Source organism: Gorilla gorilla, chromosome 13 (assembly GCF_029281585.2).
Source record: "Gorilla gorilla gorilla isolate KB3781 chromosome 13, NHGRI_mGorGor1-v2.1_pri, whole genome shotgun sequence".
Taxonomy (NCBI): domain Eukaryota; kingdom Metazoa; phylum Chordata; class Mammalia; order Primates; family Hominidae; genus Gorilla; species Gorilla gorilla.
The window spans coordinates 50,314,940-50,337,094 of NC_073237.2; the positions used below are offsets into that span (position 1 = coordinate 50,314,940).

The window sequence follows — 22,155 nt, forward strand, 5'->3', positions numbered from 1 at the left end:
TATATAATTTACATTAAAAATTACGTAATCATCTTCAACTTCTATATAAACACCCTTGATTTATGTGCCCTTTACAAAAGGAGACCCATGAATTTGCCCGAGTTTAATGAAAAGTCTGATATAGTTACAGTAGTTGCAGTTGCCTTAATTGATCCTCTTCTCCAGAAATGACATACCCAGAACGACACTGTTCTGTTTCTCAAGCTGTGGTCACATTAATTTTTTTTTTTTTTTTTTTTTTGAGACAGAGTTTTGTTCTTGTCGCGGCTGGAGTGCAATGACACTATCTTGGGTCACTGCAACCCCTGCCTCCAAGGTTCAAGTGATTCTCCTGCCTCAGCCTCCCAAGTAGCTAGGATTATAGGTGCCCACCACCACGCGCAGCTAATTTTTGTATTTTTAGTGCAGACGGGGTTTCACCATGTTGGCCAGGCTGGTCTCGAACTCCTCACCTCAGGCGATCCACCCGCCTCAGCCTCCCAAAGTGTTGGGATTACAGGCGTGAGCCACTGCACCCGGCCTAAATTATTTTAAAATAAGGTATAATTATGCTTTATTATTTATTCTATGGAACTTTTAGAAACTGATTTACCCAGTTACATTTTACTTGAAATTTATGTTTAAACATAGGTAAAGCAGAAGAGTATCAATAAAAAGTTCCCAGTTTCTTTTTCAAACAGTTAATTTTAAATTAAAAATTTGGAATGGCAAGTGATTGCATCATCTATAACAAGAAAGACAGAATAGAGGTTCTTTCCACCTCTTAATAATCTGTATGTCTATGATTTTACATCCATTAGTTAGAGGCCTATATTTGTAGTATTACCTTTTGAAATCACATAGCTCTTAAGCGAAATTAAGTATTATTTTTGGCATCTTGAAGATAGCGAAATGAGCTTTCTTAGTCTATTTTTTAAACCATGGTTTAAATTTTTTTTCTTTTTTTATAGTGGCATTAATTGCTGTGGTTTTATGAACAATTTATTTCTGGTTTTTTTTTTTTTGAAAAAGATATACAGAAATGGTTCTCTGACTCATCAAAGTTCTGATAGATTCACAACAGCCAGTTAGTCACAAATTGTAGCTTACAGCTACAAATCCGCCTGGCATTTTTTGTAGACTGTGATGTCTACTGCCTTTACAGTAGCATATTCATCCTTTAAATGCCACCATACTGAAAATGCATATTTAATTTTATGAATGCCTTTACCAGAGCTTAGGTAATTTTTCAAATGGTAAAATGTAATGATAATTAGTTTCTTATATTAATAGCACCATAAGGTCTTTTTCTAATTTCAAGAAAACTCAAAAATGCAAATTGTGTACATTTTGTATGTGTGATAAAGTTTTGGTGTTTTTTTCTTTTAATAAAGATTTATTTTCTTTTAGAGATACATGCTGAACTACTTAGAAGCAAAGTTATATGATATCTGGGATTTGCTTCAAAGTACCACAGGGAGAGAAAGTGTAGATGGGGATAAAGATGAAATAAGATTTGTTATGAGTTGATCATTGCCGAAGTTGGGTTATCGGTACATGAGGATTCATTACAATTCTGTCTACTTGTGAATACAGTTAACATTTTTCATAATAAAATACAAATTTTATAGCTCATATCATTTTTATAACATTTTACTATAAGTTGATAAACTTCCATTAAAGTCAACAGCACTCAAGATGTTAAAACCAAGGCACATCTCTCAACTCCCTGCTTATTCCAACAAACTGCATGGTATAGTCTCTTAGTCAACTAAGATGATGACAGTCTACATTGCTTAATAATTTAATTGGGTGAACCCTGTTAAAATATTTATTGCATTAGCTCTATCATGATTCTTATTTCAAGCTCTCATGATCTATCTTTTGGCAGTATTAAATATTTATGAAATGAATGAGTGAATGAAGCCGGAAATCTCTGAATTCTTTTCCTATCACAGCACCTTTGCAATTCCTTCTTACTTGTCCACATCGCCTCACTAGATTTTAAGCTTTAAAGGAGCCGAAAGTGAGTCCAGTTCACCAGTGTGTCCCAGGCTAGTGCAGCGTGTGGCATACATTCGGTCTTGAACAAGTATTTATGGAATGAATGTATTGATGAATCTGTCTTCTGAAGTGGTCTTCATGATTTCTGTCTCTGTTTTCGCCAGTCCGCCCTCCATTTAGTTTCTGGGGGGATTGTTTTAAACCGTCATTGTGATCATGTTTTGCCCATCTATGGCGTTTCTCCTATGAGGGTAAGCATTCAGACGTTTGTACAGGAAGCTGGAGACCCGTCATCCTGTGGGACCTGCAAGAGGCTTGCTCCTCTTCTTCATCTTTCACCACTCCACACACTGTTTACTTGTGTGTTCTGTGCCATCTTTTTTTCTGAGCATTTCCTCTCTGAGAATGTCATCCCCATTCACATTTTGAAAATGGCACCAATGGGAAATGCCTTCCTCATCCTGGGGAGACTGAGATGATCTCTGTCCTGTACATCGCAGCTGGGGATGTAGCAGCAAATGCCAAAACTTCCCTGCTCTCAACACACATTGTACCTCTCAACTGTTCACAACCATTTTCTTCTAATCATTTTCCTCCTCACCAACAGTGAGCATCCCTAGAGCAGGAATTACTTTTAATTTCTTTAACATCTTCATTTTACCTGGCCAGTACAGAAACCCAGTAAACGTTTGCAGAAGGAGTAAATTAAGGAATGTATTTTTTGCTGATCAAGTGAATGAGTTTTCCATAAAAGCTGTGAAATCAGTGATATCGTGACCAACATACCTGAAGGTTGTTTTTCACATTTGCACCAGTTGTCCTCTGTCGAAAGACAATCTTCTGAATCATATAAATCTCAGAATGAAATACTGAGGTAAAGAAGGCCTTTGTGTGAACCAAGGGGCTAAAGGAAACAAGACTTTGGGTTTTAGAAGTTTAAGATTTATTTAGTAATGGGAATAATTCTGATGATAATTTTAATGAAGGCTTCTGCTAGCTTCCATGGAGATTGAACAAATATTTCAGAGCTCCAAGACAGCTGGATCGTTGACACTCAGAATATATTTTGTAAAAGAGCCAAAGTATAAGAATACTAAAATGTTGCAAGATGAGATCTGTCATTTGTTGACATGAACCTTAGAGCTTAAGAAAGTCATGGAGCTTTGGATTTTTCTCTGTTTCTCGCAGATATGTCTTCTCCGACTACTATGAAGAAGCCTGAAAAGCCATTGTTCAGCTCTGCATCTCCACAGGATTCTTCCCCAAGACTGAGCACTTTCCCCCAGCACCACCATCCCGGAATACCTGGAGTTGCACACAGTGGTGAGGAGTTTCAAGCATAGAGGAGAAGCCTCCTTCTTGTCTGTAGGGCCTAACCCCTTAGGGACGGAGCAAAAGTTTATAAATAGAGCTATGGCAACCATATTTTCTCAATCCATATGGGGAGGGGCACAATCCGATCAAATATTTTTTCTTCTCAATTTATGAGAAAAGATTTCTCTGGGTGCAGGGGCTCACACCTGTAATCCCAGCACTTTGGGAGGCTGAGGCGGGTGGATCACGAGGTCAGGAGTTCAAGACTAGCCTGACCAACATGGTGAAACCCCGTCTCTACTAAAAATACAAAAATTAGCCTGGCATGGTGGCGTGCGCCTGTAATCCCAGCTACTCAGGAGGCTGAGGCAGGAGAATCGCTTGAGCCTGGGAGGCAAAGGTTGCAGTAAGCCGAGATCGTGCCACTGCACTCCAGCCTGGGCGACAGAGCAAGACTCCGTCTCAAAAAAAGAAAGAAAGATTTTCAAAGTCGTACAAGTAAATAATATTTATAATATGTGTTTTAAAATTACCTTAATCAAAAAGATTGTTATCAGAAGAATGTGGAAAATATGGGTACATAGCTATCTTCATTATAGCTTCAGGATTGGTCCTGATATTTTACTAAGGGAAAGATGGAATTTCAGTTATGTTGCTAAGTTTAGAGTGTTTCTAAAGGCATTAAGACGTAAGGCACTATTTCTGTAGATGTTATTTTCTACATATAAATCAATATTTATCTATATGAGAGTAATCAGAGAATAAAAGGTACTTTTTTTGACACTTGTTTTATATGCCCAAATCCTTTGGGCTAGTACACTTGATATTGTGTCTAATATCTTAATTTAAGTAGGAAAATGAATCCAATATTTGACATTTGTACTTTAACCAACAGCTAATATCAAATCTTTCAAAAATTAAAAATGAGACACAGCTAATAATTAACACTGTGTACTTTTTACCTCGAGAGGAGTAGACTGCATTTTAGGTGGAAAAAGTTTTATATATAAATATGTTAATAGTGAAACTGTTATTGGTTTAAATTTATAGTTAGGCACTTCCTCATCCTTCTGACTAATCGAATCTGGTTTTTAAATCTTTATGCAAACAATGTAACATCTTTTAAAATAAAGTCCTTATTAGCTTTGGTTTGTAAGTATATGTTGATATTTGTTGGTGCTATACTTAAAAAAATGCATGGCCTTTATTGCTATCATTAAAAAATTATGAAATTGAGAGAGGACTATACAACTTAAATGTGGTATAAGAACTTTTGCGTTTATTACCTATACCATTGAGATAGGTGAAAAAAATCAGTAACTGTTTCATAGGTTTGTAATGTTGAATATTTGGACAGAATTAACTGAGAAGTCAAATCACCCATGTTATGACACCTGATGAAAATATTCTTATTTCTAATGTGAAAAAAAGTAGACAGTATATTTTTATATAACGAAACAGGAGAGACCTAGATGAGCCCTCCACCTTGGTCCTTCACCCGATATTTGTTCTGTATCTGTATATTAGGGTCTGTGTTAGGCATCTTGTTCAGAAAGATCGTTTCTGCCCTTAAAGAGTTCAGGATATAGTGGGGAGAGAGTGGGGCCACGTCATTGGCTGGGCATCTAATCTGAACATGACTAGATAACCTGAAGAAGGTTTAGATACGTGGAAGATATGTGTTCTGAGCTAAAGTGTGATGGCAAAGTTCACCACAAGAAGGAACAACAAACTAGGAAGAAGAGGGGCAACCTAGGAGGCAGAGGGACATACTAGGAGGAAGAGGGGCAATGTGGGAGGCAGAGGGGCAAACTAGGAGGAAGAGGGGCAATGTGGGAGGCAGAGGGGCAAACTAGGAGGAAGAGGGGCAACATGGGAGGCAGAGGGGCAAACTGGGAGGCAGAGGGGCAAACTAGGAGGAAGAGGGGCAAACTGGGAGGCAGAGAGGCAAACTAGGAAGAAAAGGGGCAAACTGGCAGGCAAAGGGGCAAAGGAGGCAGAGGCAACAGCATGTATCAGTGCATTAGAGGCCATTGCAGCAGGGAACTGCCATATAGCCAAGGATCCACAAATATCTTCGTCTGGCCAGAGATGAAGCCAAAGAAGTGATCCAGGACTCGGTCTCAGAGTACCTGAGGTTGTGTGTACTGAAAAACCTGTTGGGATTTTATTCTGGAAGCAGTAGGAAGCCACTGAAATAATTTTAGCGGAGAAGTTACATGATTATAACGGTATTTTTAAAAAGTCATTCACATAGCACTATAAAGGATGTTTTGGAAGGAGCAAGACTGAAGGAAAGAAGACAATAAGGCTTTGCAATAATGTATGCAAGAAATACACATACCTGTGTATGTATTCTTTCATAATAAAGGAAAACTTTTTGTCTTGTATTTTACTTTTCTTATTTTTTTTCTTTTTCTTTTCTTTTTTTTTTTTTTTTTTTTTGAGACAGGGTCTTAATCCAGGCTGGAGTGTAGTGGTGTGATCTTGGCTCGCTGCAACCTCTGCCTCCCAGGTTCAAGCAATTCTCCTGCCTCAGCCTCCCGAGTAACTGGGATTACAGGCACTTACCACCCCGCTCAGCTAATTTTTGTATTTTTTTAGTAGAGATGGGGTTTCACCATGTTGGCCAGGCTGATCTCGAACTTCTGACCTCAAGTGATTCACTCCACCCACCCCGACCTCCCACAGTGCTGGGATTACAGCCGTAAGCCACCATGCCTGGCCTGCTTTTCTTATTTTTAAAGGACTAGAATGGCTTTTATGGAAAAGGTAGTCATTTTTACTCTCAGTTTGAAATACGACATTTTACCCAGTGGTATCAGGCCACCTACAGCTCATGCAAGCACAGTGCCAGGTTGCCCATAGATGTGAGTTCGGGTTTGATTTCTGCAATTTCACTTGAAAATAGATCTCCTCCAGAGCTATTAAGGCCAAATTAATCTCAAAAGCTAAAGGACCCAAGATGGAACTATGTATATATCTTTCCAGGGTTTATGTACAGATGTGAGCAAAAATCATGGTTAAAATGAGCTGAGATTAAGAGCACTTAGACACTGAGTAAAAGATGCCCAGTTTTTCTTAGATGTTTGTATTTCCTTAAATGATACTTTCAAATGGGTATACTTCTTAAATAAAGTAATACTTCAGTAAAGAGTTTTGTTTTAAGAAATATGCATTTGTTCTCTGAAATGCATACATGTGATGGAGGATGCTCAAACTTCAGTATGTAGGAAGATTACATGGACACTTATTTAAAATATACATTTTGGTGCCTTACCCCTAGAGGTCCTGATCCCCTAGGTCTGTGTGTAGACCAAGGGATCTGCATTGTAAGAACAATACAGAGAATTTCAGAAACAGTGCTCTGGACGTTCAGGGAACAAAGTCCTGACTATAAAATTGAATTTATGTTTTTTCTATTCTATACATTCTTAATTTCTTGTATCTTCTGAAAAAGTTTTTTTTGGGAGAGGTAAGCAATACATCCCATAAATAGGTCCCACCACCCCCCCCCCACCCACATAGTTTCAAAGTTGGAAATAAATCATTCTAGGTGATTTCCCTTTGTAGGTTATGGCTAGAATTTATTTTTTTCATATTCTTTAAGTTGTCTCATAAAACATTAGACATTTATCGTTTATAATTTCCTATTATTTGAATTGGGAAATATTAAAATATAAAGACATTTACTTTTCACTTCTACATATATGTGTTGGTAGTTTTAATTTGTATTTCTATGATTATTTCTCTCAACATTATAGAGATAATGATCATACGATTACACTCTTTCTCCATCTTTCAAACTTAAGATTTATATCTCAAAAACTGAACAATAAATTATAAGAATACTAATGTTGAGAAGTTATAGTAAAATTGAACATTGTCCACATTGCATGTGTTTTATATAGTATTTCCCTTTATAAAATTATTATAAAATATGTGATTTATGGGTAAAATAATATACTTACCTATATGAAAGTTTAAATTTTCATTGCTGTGTGTTTTATTCTTGGTTTTATATTAACAATATCTTTTAAACTACATGTAGTAAAAGTTAAAGTAGAAAGAAAAATAGTTGCAGAATAGAGCTCTTTTGGTTTTGAAAGAAACATTTTCATTAGGAGAGTTTCTAGCTTTATGTTCCAATGTTCATAAGCATTTATACCATGACCAGACAATTATAAATGACATGAGATGATGTTGTATTAGTTATTGTCTTTCCTTCTGAACAATTGCCAGGTAGGATGTATAGGGAAATGTTTTATTTGAAATTGAATTTCACTTTTGTTTTTAATTTTGGTAGAAAATTTTTGGCTCTTTTGCCCTCTACTTAATGCTGTGACTTGCTCTGGACTTAGGAGACAAAGTGTTTTTTGTTTGTTTGTTTGTTTGAGATGGGGCTTATGAGACAAAATGTTTTTTGTTTGTTTGTTTGTTTGAGATGGGGTTCTGTCTCCAGGTTGGAGCGCAATGGCGCCATCTTGGCTCACTGCAACCTCTGTCTCCTGGATTCAAGTGACTCTCCTGCCTTAAGCTCCCAAGTAGCTGGGATTACAGGTGCCCATCACCATGCTCAGCTAATTTTTTGTATTTTCAGTAGAGATGGGGTTTCACCATGTTAGCCAGGCTGGTCTCAAACTCCTGACCTCAGGTGATCCACCTGCCCCAGCCGCCCAAAGTGCTGGGATTACAGGTGTGAGTACTGCACCCGGCCTAAAGATTTTATAATCAAAGAATATGTTTTCAACGGGATATAACTTTGCTCAAAGAAGTGTTTTATCAAGTATTGACATAACCTATAAAAGAGAAACTGATTTTATAACCACTCACAGAGCTAGGAAGCAAGATTGTTAATTTTCTCGAGTGATGTTTTGTCTCTGTGTAGTTAGCAGTACTGGTGTTGAGAATAAAAATGAAAAAGTAACTGTTGTTTTAGGAGAGCTTGGTTAAATCATGGGGACAAAAATGAATGGTTACCAGTTTTGTAGTTTCACAGCATTCTTCAGGATCAGAATGGAGCAATAAGGTAACCAGCTGACGAGTCAATCTTTCCTTTTCTGTCTTCTGCAGTCATCTCAACTCGAACTCCACCTCCACCTTCACCGTTGCCATTTCCAACACAAGCTATCCTTCCTCCAGCCCCATCGAGCTACTTTTCTCATCCAACAATCAGATATCCTCCCCACCTGAATCCTCAGGATACTCTGAAGAACTATGTACCTTCTTATGACCCATCCAGTCCACAAACCAGCCAGGTAAAAATAAGAGAGAAAATAAGATTAGCACCTAAGGGAGATGGGACAGATCTAATTCTGAGACACAAAGGTTAGTCAGACAGTGTGTCTGGCAGAACGTCAAGCCTTGAAATCCATCTTCAGGAAGTTGCTTGGTGACTCAATAAGTTTTTATTTAAAGGTGGCTGAATGACAGGTAGGAAGTGTGTTGCCCCAAAGGGTACATTTGTGAAGATGGTTTAATGTTTTTGGATTTTCATTGACTGAAGGGAAAGTTTATGCAGAAAGTACATTGACAGGAAAGCTCTGGGCTGGAGTTCACACCTCTTAAATACCTGGTTTGACACAGAGACAATGTGCTTATTTCAGGCAGGAGTAAGGTATGTGCTAAAATAAACACACACAAAAGAACTTACAGTTGTATTTATAGACCAACTATTAGGTATTAAAATAAGCTTTGGTAATGTAAACATTCTCAGTGTTTGATGACTACTTGAATATTCTTTGCAGAGACATGACTTACATTTAATAATGAGTGACATTACTAGAAGCGTCTTTCTTTTTTTTTGGAAACATTGTGCAGTGGTTTTGGGGATTCATTTTGTAAGTGTAGTGACTCATGAGCATTTCTCGCTCCCCTAGACATATGGTTTCTTCTACCAAGAGGTTACTTCATAGGAATTTGGTATGTGAGCATTTTCCACAATCAAGTAGACAGTCTTTGTGCCAGACCTGGGGCTATCAATAATTGTAATATCTAAAACATGTAATGTAATTTTGATATTAGGATCTGATATTTAGCTTTGCTGCTTTACCTCTAAGACTCCTGTCCACTTATTATACCTTTTAATATTTTGGAGAATTTTCACAAACATTCTATCATTACTACGGTGGAACATTCCTGAAATGCTAGTAAATAGTGTGTGTCTATCAATTTATAATTAGCAAAGAAAGGTGAGAAAAAAATCCCTTTGGTCTTAATTTGTTAAAATGAAACAAAATGGTCCTTTCTGAACTTTTAATTTAGAATAACAACGTATCCAGGACCCTTTGGGTTACTTAAAAAGTTATCATTACTTTTAGTTTGACTGACTGAGATATTAAACTCAATATTGAATTTTGAATTTGAAGTTAAAATTATTATTTGTATTTTAGAAGAAAATGTTAAAATGTTGTAGCACTTTTCATGACTGAAGTACTAAAGACAGCTAAGTAAGAGTGGGATCTTAGTATATCGTTTAGAAATAAAATTTGTTGTCAGCTCATGGATTCAGAAGTCTCAGTTCCATAGAGCATTTTGCTAGACTCAGCTGGGAACAGTGCACACAAGGTCTGATTTTAATTTGTGTAGAATTTCCATGAATAACAAAGTCTAATTAAGACATCCATTAAAAGTCCTTAACGTTAATTCAGTGTGGAAAATCTTAGAGTTCCATTGGATTTTTTTTTTTAACTGATGTCTTAATTAGGCACTGTTAGGGGAAAAATTATGCAAATTAAAATCAGGCCCTTAGTGTTACACATTTCTTTAATTATTCAGTGCTTGTATTACGTATATTTCAATTTCTTTATAAGTTAAGAGGGCATATTAGGTGATAATCTGCCTATATTGTTCTCAGTTTTTCTTCACTTTTTCAAGATACATATCACCTTCTAAGGAAGCATATTACTCTCATCTCAAAAAAAAAAAAAAAAAGAAAAACTAGCAACAAAAAAACTCTCAGGATTTTGTATAATAGGAACCGTGTACAAAGTAGAATAATCCTTTCCTAACGCTGTTAGCTTCACCTTCAGACAAGACATCTCTCTATCTACAGTATGAAAGTTCATCTATTAACAGCCTTAAAATATAGAAATTTTTAGTGTAGCTTCATCTGTTTGAACCAGTAGAAAACTGAGGAGAAAATAGCCCTCAATTCTTCTCACCCTGAGTTTTAGGAAAGTTGTCTGCATTGGCTTGGGAATTCTTTCTTTGTCACCTTTATTCTTTTCAAATGAGAGAAGTGTCTACTAGTTCATGTTGTTCAATTCCAGTAGGTGAAGTTTGTAGAATGGTCAGGGTAGGATAATATATTTGGTGGCAGCATTTCCTTGAAATTATTGTCATTCTGCTCCAGACATTTTGTTCCAGGTAGGTACTTTCAAACTGTTTTGGTGAACACTGTATGTAGAAACATTTTTACCATTGAATGTACCACCAATGATAAAATGAGACCTGTCTTCTTTCTTAAGATATTTAAAGCACTTATTTCCAATGTTCAGATAACCAGAAATGGATGGTCTGCTGTAGAAACAAACTACTTTTTCCCTTTGAAAGGAAAAATGGGTCTTTATAGTTAACTGCAGATTTTTTTTTTTTTAAGGAACAGTGTATCTGCTTTGATTTTTAACTCCAACTCAAAACCAATTAATTTGCATTTCAAATTAGAATTCTTGGTATTTACCATTTTAGCTTTAGAAATGGAAAAAAATCAGTATTCCTTCACCATTCACTTCTAGTCAGCTGTTGCTTCCCAATATTCTCCAGCACTGCACTGATTTTGATTTTTAAGATAAGCAACTGAGATGCCTTTTCCTCCCCACAGCAATTTTGAGATTAATTGCATTACTGCTGCACCAATTATAGTGAGACAGTCATGCTATTCAATGGAATATTTTGAATAAAATTAGTTTAAAGATGTAACTCTCCCATAGGTTTCCATATTGGAAAACTCTGGTCAATTTTCCTGACATCAAGTTAAATACTTAAAATTACCCGTGATGAATAATCAGGATATTCAGGAAGTCCATTTTCTTTATAGAATAAATAATGTGGCCTCTGAGGAGCCTAACCGAAGACTTAGTTCATGTCTCTAAGTCACAATATTTAAGTGTTATTAGCTGTTCATCTTTTTCTCTAAATAAATGTCTACTTGTAATTTACGTGCAGATATTTAGAAAAATATTCTGCTTCATTTTTTTTTTTTTTGCCTTTAACAGTTCAGATTATAAAGACTATATACTTGCCGAGAATAGCCTCCCAGCAAATTGAGATGAACACCGTGCAGTGGAGAATTCCAACATGAGTATAATCAAAAATAACATTCTCAGTCTAGAAAAATATATTCCACTATATCTTCAAAGAGTGTATCCTTAGGATTTTGTTTCCTACCACGGAAACTATTTTTGTACCCAGGGGCTAAAACTCAGATAATAATATCTTTTCTGTCATTGCCCAGGGGATTTTCTCAGTTAATTCCCACAAATGTCAACAATAGATGTTTTGTGTAACTCTCCATGCACCACCATGGATGTAAGAGTAACTCAAATAACAATGCTCATTTGCTTGTCCTCTGCTTCCCCTCAGTACAGTTTAATTTACTTTGGAAATCTTTTATTTGTAGGTGTAAGGACAAATGTAGCTCAGCATTTTATATCATTGTATGACCTCTGAAATTTTAGATGCTTTACATCTTATTCTATCTTCTTGTATTAGTAAATCATCAAAAGTTGACCATAGATCTCGGAATCTAAATTGCCTGATGTGTGCATCTCAGCACACCTGTGTGTAAGAGAGCTAGAGTTTTGTATGCAGGAGAATGGTTCTTGACTGTAAATGATGAAAATTCCAGAATTCATTGTATTTGATCTCCTAGATATTTTTGTGTCCTTTGTTTCAGTGATATCATCATGTAGGTGAAAATTGTGTTCTAAAAGCCAAAACTGACTCATTATAGAAAATGAAGAGCAGAGAATAAGGAAGCATTGGGTTCCAACTGTAGCTAGTTCAGTAAGGAATCCCATTTTAGCCTTTGGGCTAAGCATTTAAGTCTGCACTTGAGTTTCTTGGCCTACTACATGAAAGGATCAAGTCTACCTGGCTCTCAGGGGTGCTGTAAAGAGGAATTCACCTATACCATGACGTGCTTTGAAGATGAAAACCTTCTTTGAAATGCTGCTGCTCCTTATTACTACCAACCATTGACTGGCCTCTCCAACTCCGACTCGAGAGGGCCTGTGTGGTGCCTATGCGCAGTGTGCTGGATCCACACAGTCGTGTGTGCTGAGTGGACTTGTTGGACAAGATGACTGCCTTTTGGATTGCTTCACCCGGCATTCTGTTTTTGTTTTGTAGCCTAACAGCAGTGGTCAAGTAGTAGGGAAAGTGCCTGGCCATTTCACTCCTGTCTTGGCACCCTCTCCCCATCCCAGTGCAGTGCGACCTGTGACCCTGAGCATGACAGATACTAAACCCATCACTACATCCACTGAAGGTGAGGCAGCTTCACCTACAGCAACCAGTAAGTATTTCCGTAGGAAATGAGAAATGTCCATCAAAGGCACCATTGGATATCTGATCCAAGGTGGAAAACACGGCAATTTTTCCAGCTACCCGACCAGATGGAGATTTCTCATTTAAGTGGAGCTAGCAGGCATGGATGTGGCCCTGCTATCGCAGGCTCTCTCTTCTCAAATTCCAGTCAGTGAATCATATTTGAAAAGGGAGAAGCTCATTTGTTTAAGTTAACAGCTATAGCAAAAATAATAAGTCATGCCTGCTTGTTCAAGGTATACATTGAAATTGCACTGAGTAACATAACGCAGAATACAAAGTTTTCATATCACCCAAAGAGAGATTAGGTAATTGGTACTTATTGGAGCATTCCTATAGAAATCAAGCCCCTTCACAAAGCAGATGGAATCAGTGCCTCTGTAAGGTAATTGCATGTTTACATCATTGTAGGTTATGTCATTGTTAAAAACAGTCACATAAGGTTGGGAACAGATGAGGACATTTCAAAAGTTAGTATTAGGCACATGTAAGCTACCTGTACTTTCATTATCTGCAAGCTTTTTTTTAAAACCTTTTGATTATTTTGCCTATCATGGTACATCAAATACTGTGCTTTTTAGTGTGGCCATAACATTTAAATGTCAGAGATTTAGCCAGTGAACCTTCCTAACACATACCAATAAGCCGCATCATTCCTTTGTTTTTTTCATGTAAAATACTCAGAAGTATAGAAGAAATTAATTTTGAGGTGGTTTCACCGAACTGTCAGCTTCTTAGTACTGGAGCTGGAATGTACAAATTGGTGAAGCAGAATGGATAAAGCTATCGAATTGGTGGAATTAGCATGCACCTCACCAATTATACAGATATCTTAAATTCAAACCTTTTATTTTTCTTTCTTAGAGCAAGAAAATCCCCATGATCTTGAAATTTCCATGTGAATCAGAGACAATCAGAGGCATGCACCACTCATTCTTTCTCAGCCATTGGAAAGATGCTCTTTTTTTTTATGGTTTCTGAAAGACTAGGAAGGAACCCCATAAGAAAAATGGACAATACTTTGTACAGTGAATTCAGCATTTCTTTCTCAAAATTCATGAGCCCCGTAAATTAATAGGTTCCTTTAGGGTTGTAATACCCATCAGTAATTCTTAATGCTTAGAATACTTCCCTGAATGCACAGATGGATGTGACCTACTCAGGAAAAACTAAAAATTATTTTGTTCTAGAGGTTTGCTATGTGCATTACAGTCACCAAAACACTAAGTACTCATTTTAAAAGTGGATGTCTTGACATCTTTGAGCAAACAATGTCAGCAATTTAAATAAAAGCACACAGAAAACAAAGTTTTTTTTTAAGTAGTTGAAAGATTATCACAGGATAAATGGTCAAAACCAAGTTCTAGAAACTCTGATGCCTACTCTTATGGTGTTATTAATAGAAGAGATTCAGGAGAGGATCAGACCCAAATGATCACAGTTCACTTATGGGAGTACCCTCAGCCTGTTTGTTAATGAATTGTTTTTATACTTACATACAGGTTGTTCAAAAAGGGATCTGATTTGACTAGTAAAATTACAAAATATTCAAAAGGAATATCTTGGTTATATAAAGATGGCTGCATCAGTCCATTTTCCACTCCTACATAAAAGAAACATAGTGAGTAGTTTTTCTTTCCTATAAGCAAGCTTGTAGCTCCAGCTTCTTAGGCACCACCAGTAATAAAAAACTGGTCATTGAATTGATATAGTACTATGGTCAAAGAAAACACAGAAGCCAAGGAAAGCTCTTTCTCATAGTTGAAAAGAAAAAGCAGCATAGATTTGGTGCTCTTCTGTAAGGGTGAGGCTCATCTCCGGCTGTCTGTGAGGTGTGGTGAATTCCAGAGGCTTGGAGATTGAGTAGGGGTCACTGGTTGCTGATGGCTGCCTTGCATGTCCCCTTATTCAGGAGCAATTAAAATATGAATTGTGAGCGTCTTCACTGTCTTTAAAAAGTTGACCTAAAAAAGCTTCCATGGATCAAATTCTGCAGTCCTTTAAGTGAACAAGGCAGAATTAATATATTGGTTTTAGAAAGCCAGTTCATTTAAAATGAAGCCTGGATTCCTCATTAATCTGGTGGTTTTAAACCAAACAGTGTAGCTTTCTTCAGAACAATAAAGGTAATATATGGTAATATGGAGCAGTGGGATTGCCTAGTTCTGAAGATACCTTACTCCTTTCCTTGTGAAAAGTAACAAAAGTCTTTAGGAGTAGCTCCCTATTCATTTTTTTTGTGTGTGTGAAAAATTTACTCTATACCAAAAAGCAATTGTACAAAAAGTACCTGCAAATGAGACTATAACAATGTAAGGAATAGTCACCATATATACTTACTACCTAGTGGCCAACTATTTAAAGGTGCATCAGCTTCCTTCCTGGATCAATTACAAGTAATTGATTTTTGTATGTGTGCTTATGGGAAGTACTTTTTTTCAAAAACATTCCTATCAGACTTGAGGCCATTTTCACAGGTAAAATACCGAGCTGATTCATTCTACATGATATAGGCTCCTCCATCATGATAGTAAGATTTGATTTCCTTTTTAGCAAGACTTTTAAGAAAGACATTTTCCATCCCATATCATTAAGAACATCTGCTTAAATTCCATCATTAAAACTGTCACTTTTTCCTGGCGGACTTTCAATCTGTTTTACATTTAGAATCATATACCATCATTGATTATTTTATGTTAGACAACTACTATCTGGTGAAAAAGTACGTCTGGGAACAGGGCCCTTCTATTTATCCAATCCTTAGTACCTCCACAGGACAGTTACTAGAGCATGTAAGTGTGAGACACCCACACTGAAGTATGAGATCTGCTTTACTGGATAGATTTTTTAGGGGGAATAAACTAGTTGATTTGAAGTCAATTATTATTTCTTTTCTATCACTTGGTATTTACTCAGACAAAAGAGAAGAGAAATGAAGACACTTTTTTTTTTTGGTTGCAAATCCCACTTCTCTGGGTTTCTTATTACATGGACAGGGTGTTCGTTCTGATAGTTCACAATTTTTATCTTTGTTTTTGTTCTTCCTTAATCAGCCTACACAGCCTCAGGCACATCTCAAGCCAATCGATATGTGGGACTAAGCCCAAGAGACCCATCCTTCCTACATCAGCAACAGGTGGGCAAGTTTCACCCAGGTGTGACGGTGTAGCCACGCTTTCGCTTCCGTGCTTCTCCATGTTGCCTCTCAGATCCGAACTCAGAAGGGGGCTCCCGGGGCTTCTGAGACCAAAACTGATCATTTCATTTCCCAGAATTTTTTCTCATTGATCCTTTGTTTCTCACCTCTTTGAGGAGAGTTTCTCAAATTGGCTCATGACCTTTTCCATCTCTGTAGCATATATTGATAACATCCATGAGTAATAGTGTTTCAGCCAAAGTGTATTTTTCTCAGTCTCATTGGCTATTGAGAACTTACAGACTATAGTTTTCAAAGACAAAAACTGCAAACTGTTTTAAAGCCAACTAGAATAGAAGCAGTATATAATTCGAGTTTTTGAGTGATTTCTTATTTTCCAGATGTTTTGTTCCTCACATTTGTATTTTAGTCCAAGATGATGAGTTATGAAGTTAAAATCTCAGGCGACACTTCATTCCTATTTTAATAGCTTTAAATTGGTTTACTGATTTCAGATGTGATAAAACACTTTTTTTGGTTCTGCTTTCTTACATCATTTATGTTTCTAGTAGCATTTTAAATTTCACATCTCATTAATGCTGTAAATTTAATGCAAATGAAGTGTTTACCCAAACTGTGAAAATATACAGCCAGGATTAATGGTGGCTTATAAACAGATCAGCCACAGTCAAAAGCATGGACCATACCAATGTAGAAATCCCACGATTCTAGTTACAGGATAAGAGACATAATTCTAAACTGTTCCGAATTTAAATATATTTTATGATGCATATGTTTGCTGCTCTCAAGTTTTGATAGCAGAGCAGTTTGAAATTAACAGTATGCAAAATATTACATAGGGGAAAATTAGGCTATAATAAATAATAAAGAGCTGGTGTTAACTAACTTGCTCTTTATTTATAAATTGCCTGTGCATATATATGACTTTTTGTATAGGTAGTAAGATACTTTTGCCCACTTACTTCATTCTTGATCTGTTCACCTCACATACCCTTGTTGTGGCCTACCTCAACTGTGCTTGGTGTGGAGTTCTCAAGTCCTTTCCAGTTGCAGCCCAAGGGGGCAGACTGCATATTAAAGGTCACCACATGCAGAGCTCAGAGAAAATCATAAAGATGATAGCTTATTCAGGATACTTGATGTTTTGCCAGGTTTAAAAAAAGCAAAACAAAACAAACCAAAAGAGTGAAAACTAACTGAAAACATCTGTACACAGTTATGAAAATACCAAATAATAATTAGTGGTTTTGCCAGCCATTGGCTTCTCAACATAATTCTCTGGAATGTTGCTTTTTTTTTCACCTCTAAAATTGTTATAATATGAAATGAGTTATAATTACTAGAATATGGTTCTATTTGACAGATGTATGTGTCCATTGTGTTTTTTAAAAAACATATGCAGGATGTATAAGTTTAGAAACTTGTTCTTTTAAAAATCATTACACATATTCTCAGGAATATTTTTCTCATGGGATTTGCATTATTCTTTATGACACATCTCTAATTTCCAGTTAATTTTTAATGCATAAAACATGCCTCCATTATTTAAATCTTTAGCCCCAAATGCTAGTTAGAATACTCTGACCAATTCCATGTATTTGGAGGCAGCCTTCCTCCTCCACTACCCTAACCTATGGCAGCTTTAATTTTCTTATCCCTTATGATAAATGTTGAAGCCTCATGTAATTATGATTACTAAAGTCCATTAATATAAGAATTACTTCTTTCACATATCTAAAAATATATCAAGAAAACTTAGCAAGCATCATGAAAATATGAATTTTAATGTAGATAGCATTCTGGCACATGATATATTTTAAAAACTATGAGTTCTAGAACTATAAACTATTTTAAAATCAAAGAAGACAGCCACTTATTTAAGTGGACAACATTGAATGGAGACCACTTACAATGTGAATACATTTTGTTCAGTCAACTATAGTTAATACTTATGGAATACATGATATATATTAATCTTTGGAAGCGAAAAAAAGTTCTTTATAGCTGAAAATGTTAAATACCATGCAGACAGATAATTTGTCCTCTATGTAATGAAAGAGTTAGTGCTACTTTTTAATTTGAAGAAGCCCATATATGCTTTATTTTATAATGAACTCCAGTTTTGAGGCATGCAGAAAATACCTGTAAATAAATGCATATCATGCTATAGATGTATATTAGTAAACTAAGGCTAGAGTCAAAAGCCTATTCATTTTAGCCTTTCAAATTTTAAAAGAATTATAGAAATGAAGTTTTATGTTTACTATCCAGGAATAAAGAAACAGAAATAGTTTAAATGACTTCAGTAGAGTAAAGATTATTCTTTCCTTCAGTAGAAATGAGATTGATTTACTGTGTCCTTTCATTACTTTACAAAGATTTAAAAGAGACCATTCTTCTAGAGGCAGTTTCTAAATGCATTTGGTTTAAAGCACTCAATGATGAATGAAAAGGAAAATCAAGGGGTACATGAAATAAAGGTAATCAATCATGTTATATTAGCTAGGAGAAATTCAAAATTAGAAAGGCAGTGCTTTAGTCTGAGAGGGTTCTTTTAAACATTCCCTATAGCCTTTAATATACATGACCCTTTAAGAATAAATATCGTCACCAGGTACATTCTTCAGTTCATGGTGGCTGCTTTATAAAGATTTATCCTTTTAGGTTATGAAAAGTACTGATGTGTAGTTTTGAGTGTTGTTTTTCTTAGAAAAGAACTTTAATACAGCCTACATAAATTAGAGTTAATGATAAATTTAAAGTGGTCGTGTAATTTTGACTATTTTATAAATAATCTTTCCACAAGATGGTACTACAGTGGAGTTTCCAATCTGGTCATTTTCTAATACATAAGCTTACTAGCATTATCAAATTAAGATGAAAAGCTTTCTAATGTTAAAATGAACCCTGTACTTCACCTGTAAGAGTAATACATTCATAGTGTCAAATCTGAATACTAAAAGCATACACTTTCATATCATTTACTTGGTACACAGACAATTGTTATTAGTAATTATACATCTTTGTGTTCCTTTTTATAATAATTATTGCTGATGACATTGGTTGCTAACTGCTTGGGAATACTAGTTTATTCTGACTGGAAGAAAGTTCACCTATCACTGAAAATATATCTCATTTGAATCTAAAAAATAAATTCACATAGTCCTGGAGACTATTTCAAAAAGGTTCATGTAAACCAGTTGATAATCTGCCATTAAAAATAATCCTCTCTAATCAGTCATAATAGTCAGCACATACCAGCTGATCAGTATTTGACTTTAGACTTTTTCTTTATCTCTTAACACAATCTTGAATAGTTTTCAAGTCTAGAACTAGTCTGTCTTTGGGATTATTGGCTTAGTTATTGCATTCGCTATTGGCATGGGGGAAATCTTAAAATCAGAACTTCAATTGGAGCTTCATTCTTCTTTAACTTTTCTATTGGAAGATGGTTTTGGTGGCTTGAAGAACTCATGGGTCCTGCTTTGGCAAACTGAACTCATTAGTCTCTGCTGAGAAATGTCTTTTTATGGTTTGGAACATTTTCAGAAATGTGGAACACCCCCCCGCCCCGACTTAACTTCATAGAAGTTCAGTAAAATGCAGTATATCCTTTTCTCTCTCATACTTTATAATTCATGAACACATTGTGCAAATTCGTTATGATAGGCAATGAAGGAACCACGTTTCCCAAATTTTATCTCCCTGAGAAAATGGGAACTATCAATCAGAGTGTTGGATGTTGCTTAGAAAATATAGAAATTATTTTATAATTCAGTCTAGCAATTTTAGCATGGATGAATAATAAGAGACAACTTACTTGAATTAGCACCAGTTTCTTATCTGGTCTACCTCATAGTGAGTTGCTAATTTCAGGCCTCCTTCCTTTGCTATCATAGAAAATTTGGTAGTATTAATACAAGAGAATCTGGCTAATTTGATTATCACCATTACATTTTAGTCTAAGGTCATAATAAGAGCCTAAATTCTTACTATTGTACATCAACATATATTTAAAAATCTCATTGTAAGTTGGAAATAAAAAGTTTGCAGCTAAGAAGCTTCTTGTTTAGAAATAAAAGTTCACCATTCAAACAAGCCATTGAAGTACATATTAACCTTTGATGTATATTTGAGATTTCAATTGAATAAATTAGGAGCTCACTTTTGCCTTCCCTAAGTGAGACAATAAAGTCAAGTAAAGTCTAGTTTATAAGAAATCGGTCTTATTTTCATAATCTCAAAATTATAATCTCCTGACTATATATATATTACCTATAATAAGAGCTAATGAATCAGTGGCCTGATCAATTCAGGTCTTTGCATTACTTCTCACAGTTGCATGGATTTTATTGGTGCTTGGGCTTCAGCATGTTACATCTCTTGCATGACTATATAATGCTATTATTTGAATTTCAATTACTGGTCTAGTTTATATTTAAATTGTTTCAACACTTTTCTTATAACACTTTTGTTTTTAAAACTAGAATTTGAAAGTACTTCTCATTACACTGAAAATTTCTGTTACACAAAATGGCCTTTTAAAGAAATTACTTCTGTAGGATTTTTTTAAACTAAGATATTAGTTTAAATCTTCTTATAATATTTGTCCTGGCAAATGGCAAAGCCAAAGCTTGGTACTACCATTGGAAAGGTAGTCATTTATTAGAGGCAAGCAATTAAAAGGACACAAGTGGACTATGAACAAACTTTTCAATACAGTCAGGAAGCAGGCTATCAACACTTGGGCTGTTCTTATTGTGTCTGTTATCATAATTGACAGCTTGACGTAAAACGCTATCACATGACTTCTGGGTAGGTATGTAAGTGGATAAGAGGTCACTTTTCATGTATGCTGGCTTGAAAGGAAACACATTTAAAGGAAGTTTCAGTCGAAATAATGGCTATGCAAATGTTTAGCTCTTTGGCTAGTTCTTAAATTCAAAAAATCTTTCCATTGTCTGTCTTTTGTCATTCGCTGGTTTGTTCACTTACCTTTACTGGGAATCAAAGACTAATATCCAGATAAGCTGTTCTAATTAATGTAAAAGTAAAATTACATTTTATGTAACCTTAACTTTAATCAACAAAAACACAAGGAAAAAATTATCTTCTTTTCTGAAAATATTAACTTAGATCTCAGTTGAATCAGGGAGGTAGAGGGAATTCTGAAGGTTATATTTACAGATATTTTAGCATTAAGTATTCTTGAACTGCACATAAGGGACAGGGTAGGAAAGGAACAATGACAGGCAACTGGTGTAGTGGGTGAGAACCAGGGATTAGGAGTCAGAAGGTTTGGGTTTTAGTGTTGATGTGACAGGGCATTTCTAACCTTGGACAAGTCCTTAAACCTTGGAAAGGAAAATGAAGAGGTTGAACTACATGAGCTCCAAAGTCCCTTGAAACCTTAAAATTTACAAGTTGTAGTAGCCTCTAATTTAAAAACAAAATCTTTCATTTTCTAATACTTATCTTATGATTTATGATTAATAATGTTTATTCTGCTCATGGACTATGCATACTCATTTAAGTTAATTCTACTTCTGCTAATTAAATTAAATATCAAGAAACATGGGTTTCAGAAATTGGCACTGGAAGTGACTTTTAAGATATGAGGATGATCTTGAGTATCTTTTTTTGTTGTTTTTTTTTTTTTTTTGCATGTGTTGTATGTGAAACATACAACACAATTTTATTCTGACCATTTTTCTTGTTCATACCATTCCTTCAGAGGTTACATGCTATTCATCCAGAGACCATTTGATTTGCTCCATGTAGGTAATTAATAATAGCAATAAAATAAAATTCTCCTAATCCAAAGTATGAATATTGGAGTGTTAATCCTTTTAAGCATCTGTTTTCCACTGCAAAAAGAACCTTCACCCCTTAAAAATCTGTTTCATTGAGGGTCTGGAGAAATGAAGAAACACAAGAAAACATAAAACATACCTTTCAAGATGTTCTCCTGAGGGCCATTGTAAACGTAAAAAGAAAAAAAAAGTGAGAAGGTAAATTTGCCTGTGTTGATTGTTCTGTTCACAGTTTAATGGTTTATTGGTTCAGTTGAGATTTGTTGTCATCGTAGGAACTGTTAGTACCTCAGCCTGTTTGCGGAGTCTAGCAAAGTAGAACATTTTGCTTACCTTCTT

The 22,155-nt window shown here is 35.6% G+C and overlaps 1 protein-coding gene across 14 annotated transcripts in view; it reads left to right on the forward strand.

Moving 5' to 3' along the window:
• NFIB (nuclear factor I B) overlaps window positions 1-22,155 on the forward strand; it is a 230,595-nt gene that overhangs the window by 183,452 nt on the left and 24,988 nt on the right. For 6 of the 14 annotated variants that reach the window (XM_004047814.5, XM_004047810.4, XM_055351112.1 and 3 more), the window contains exons 7-8: window positions 3,172-3,306; window positions 8,371-8,555. In XM_004047814.5, coding sequence (XP_004047862.1) covers window positions 3,172-3,306; window positions 8,371-8,555 — 320 coding nt within the window. Of the gene's footprint in view, window positions 1-3,171; window positions 3,307-8,370; window positions 8,556-12,648; window positions 12,815-15,899; window positions 15,983-22,155 lie in introns of all 14 variants that reach the window. The other 8 variants (XM_004047812.5, XM_019033903.4, XM_055351109.2 and 5 more) reach the window with 2 other exon arrangements.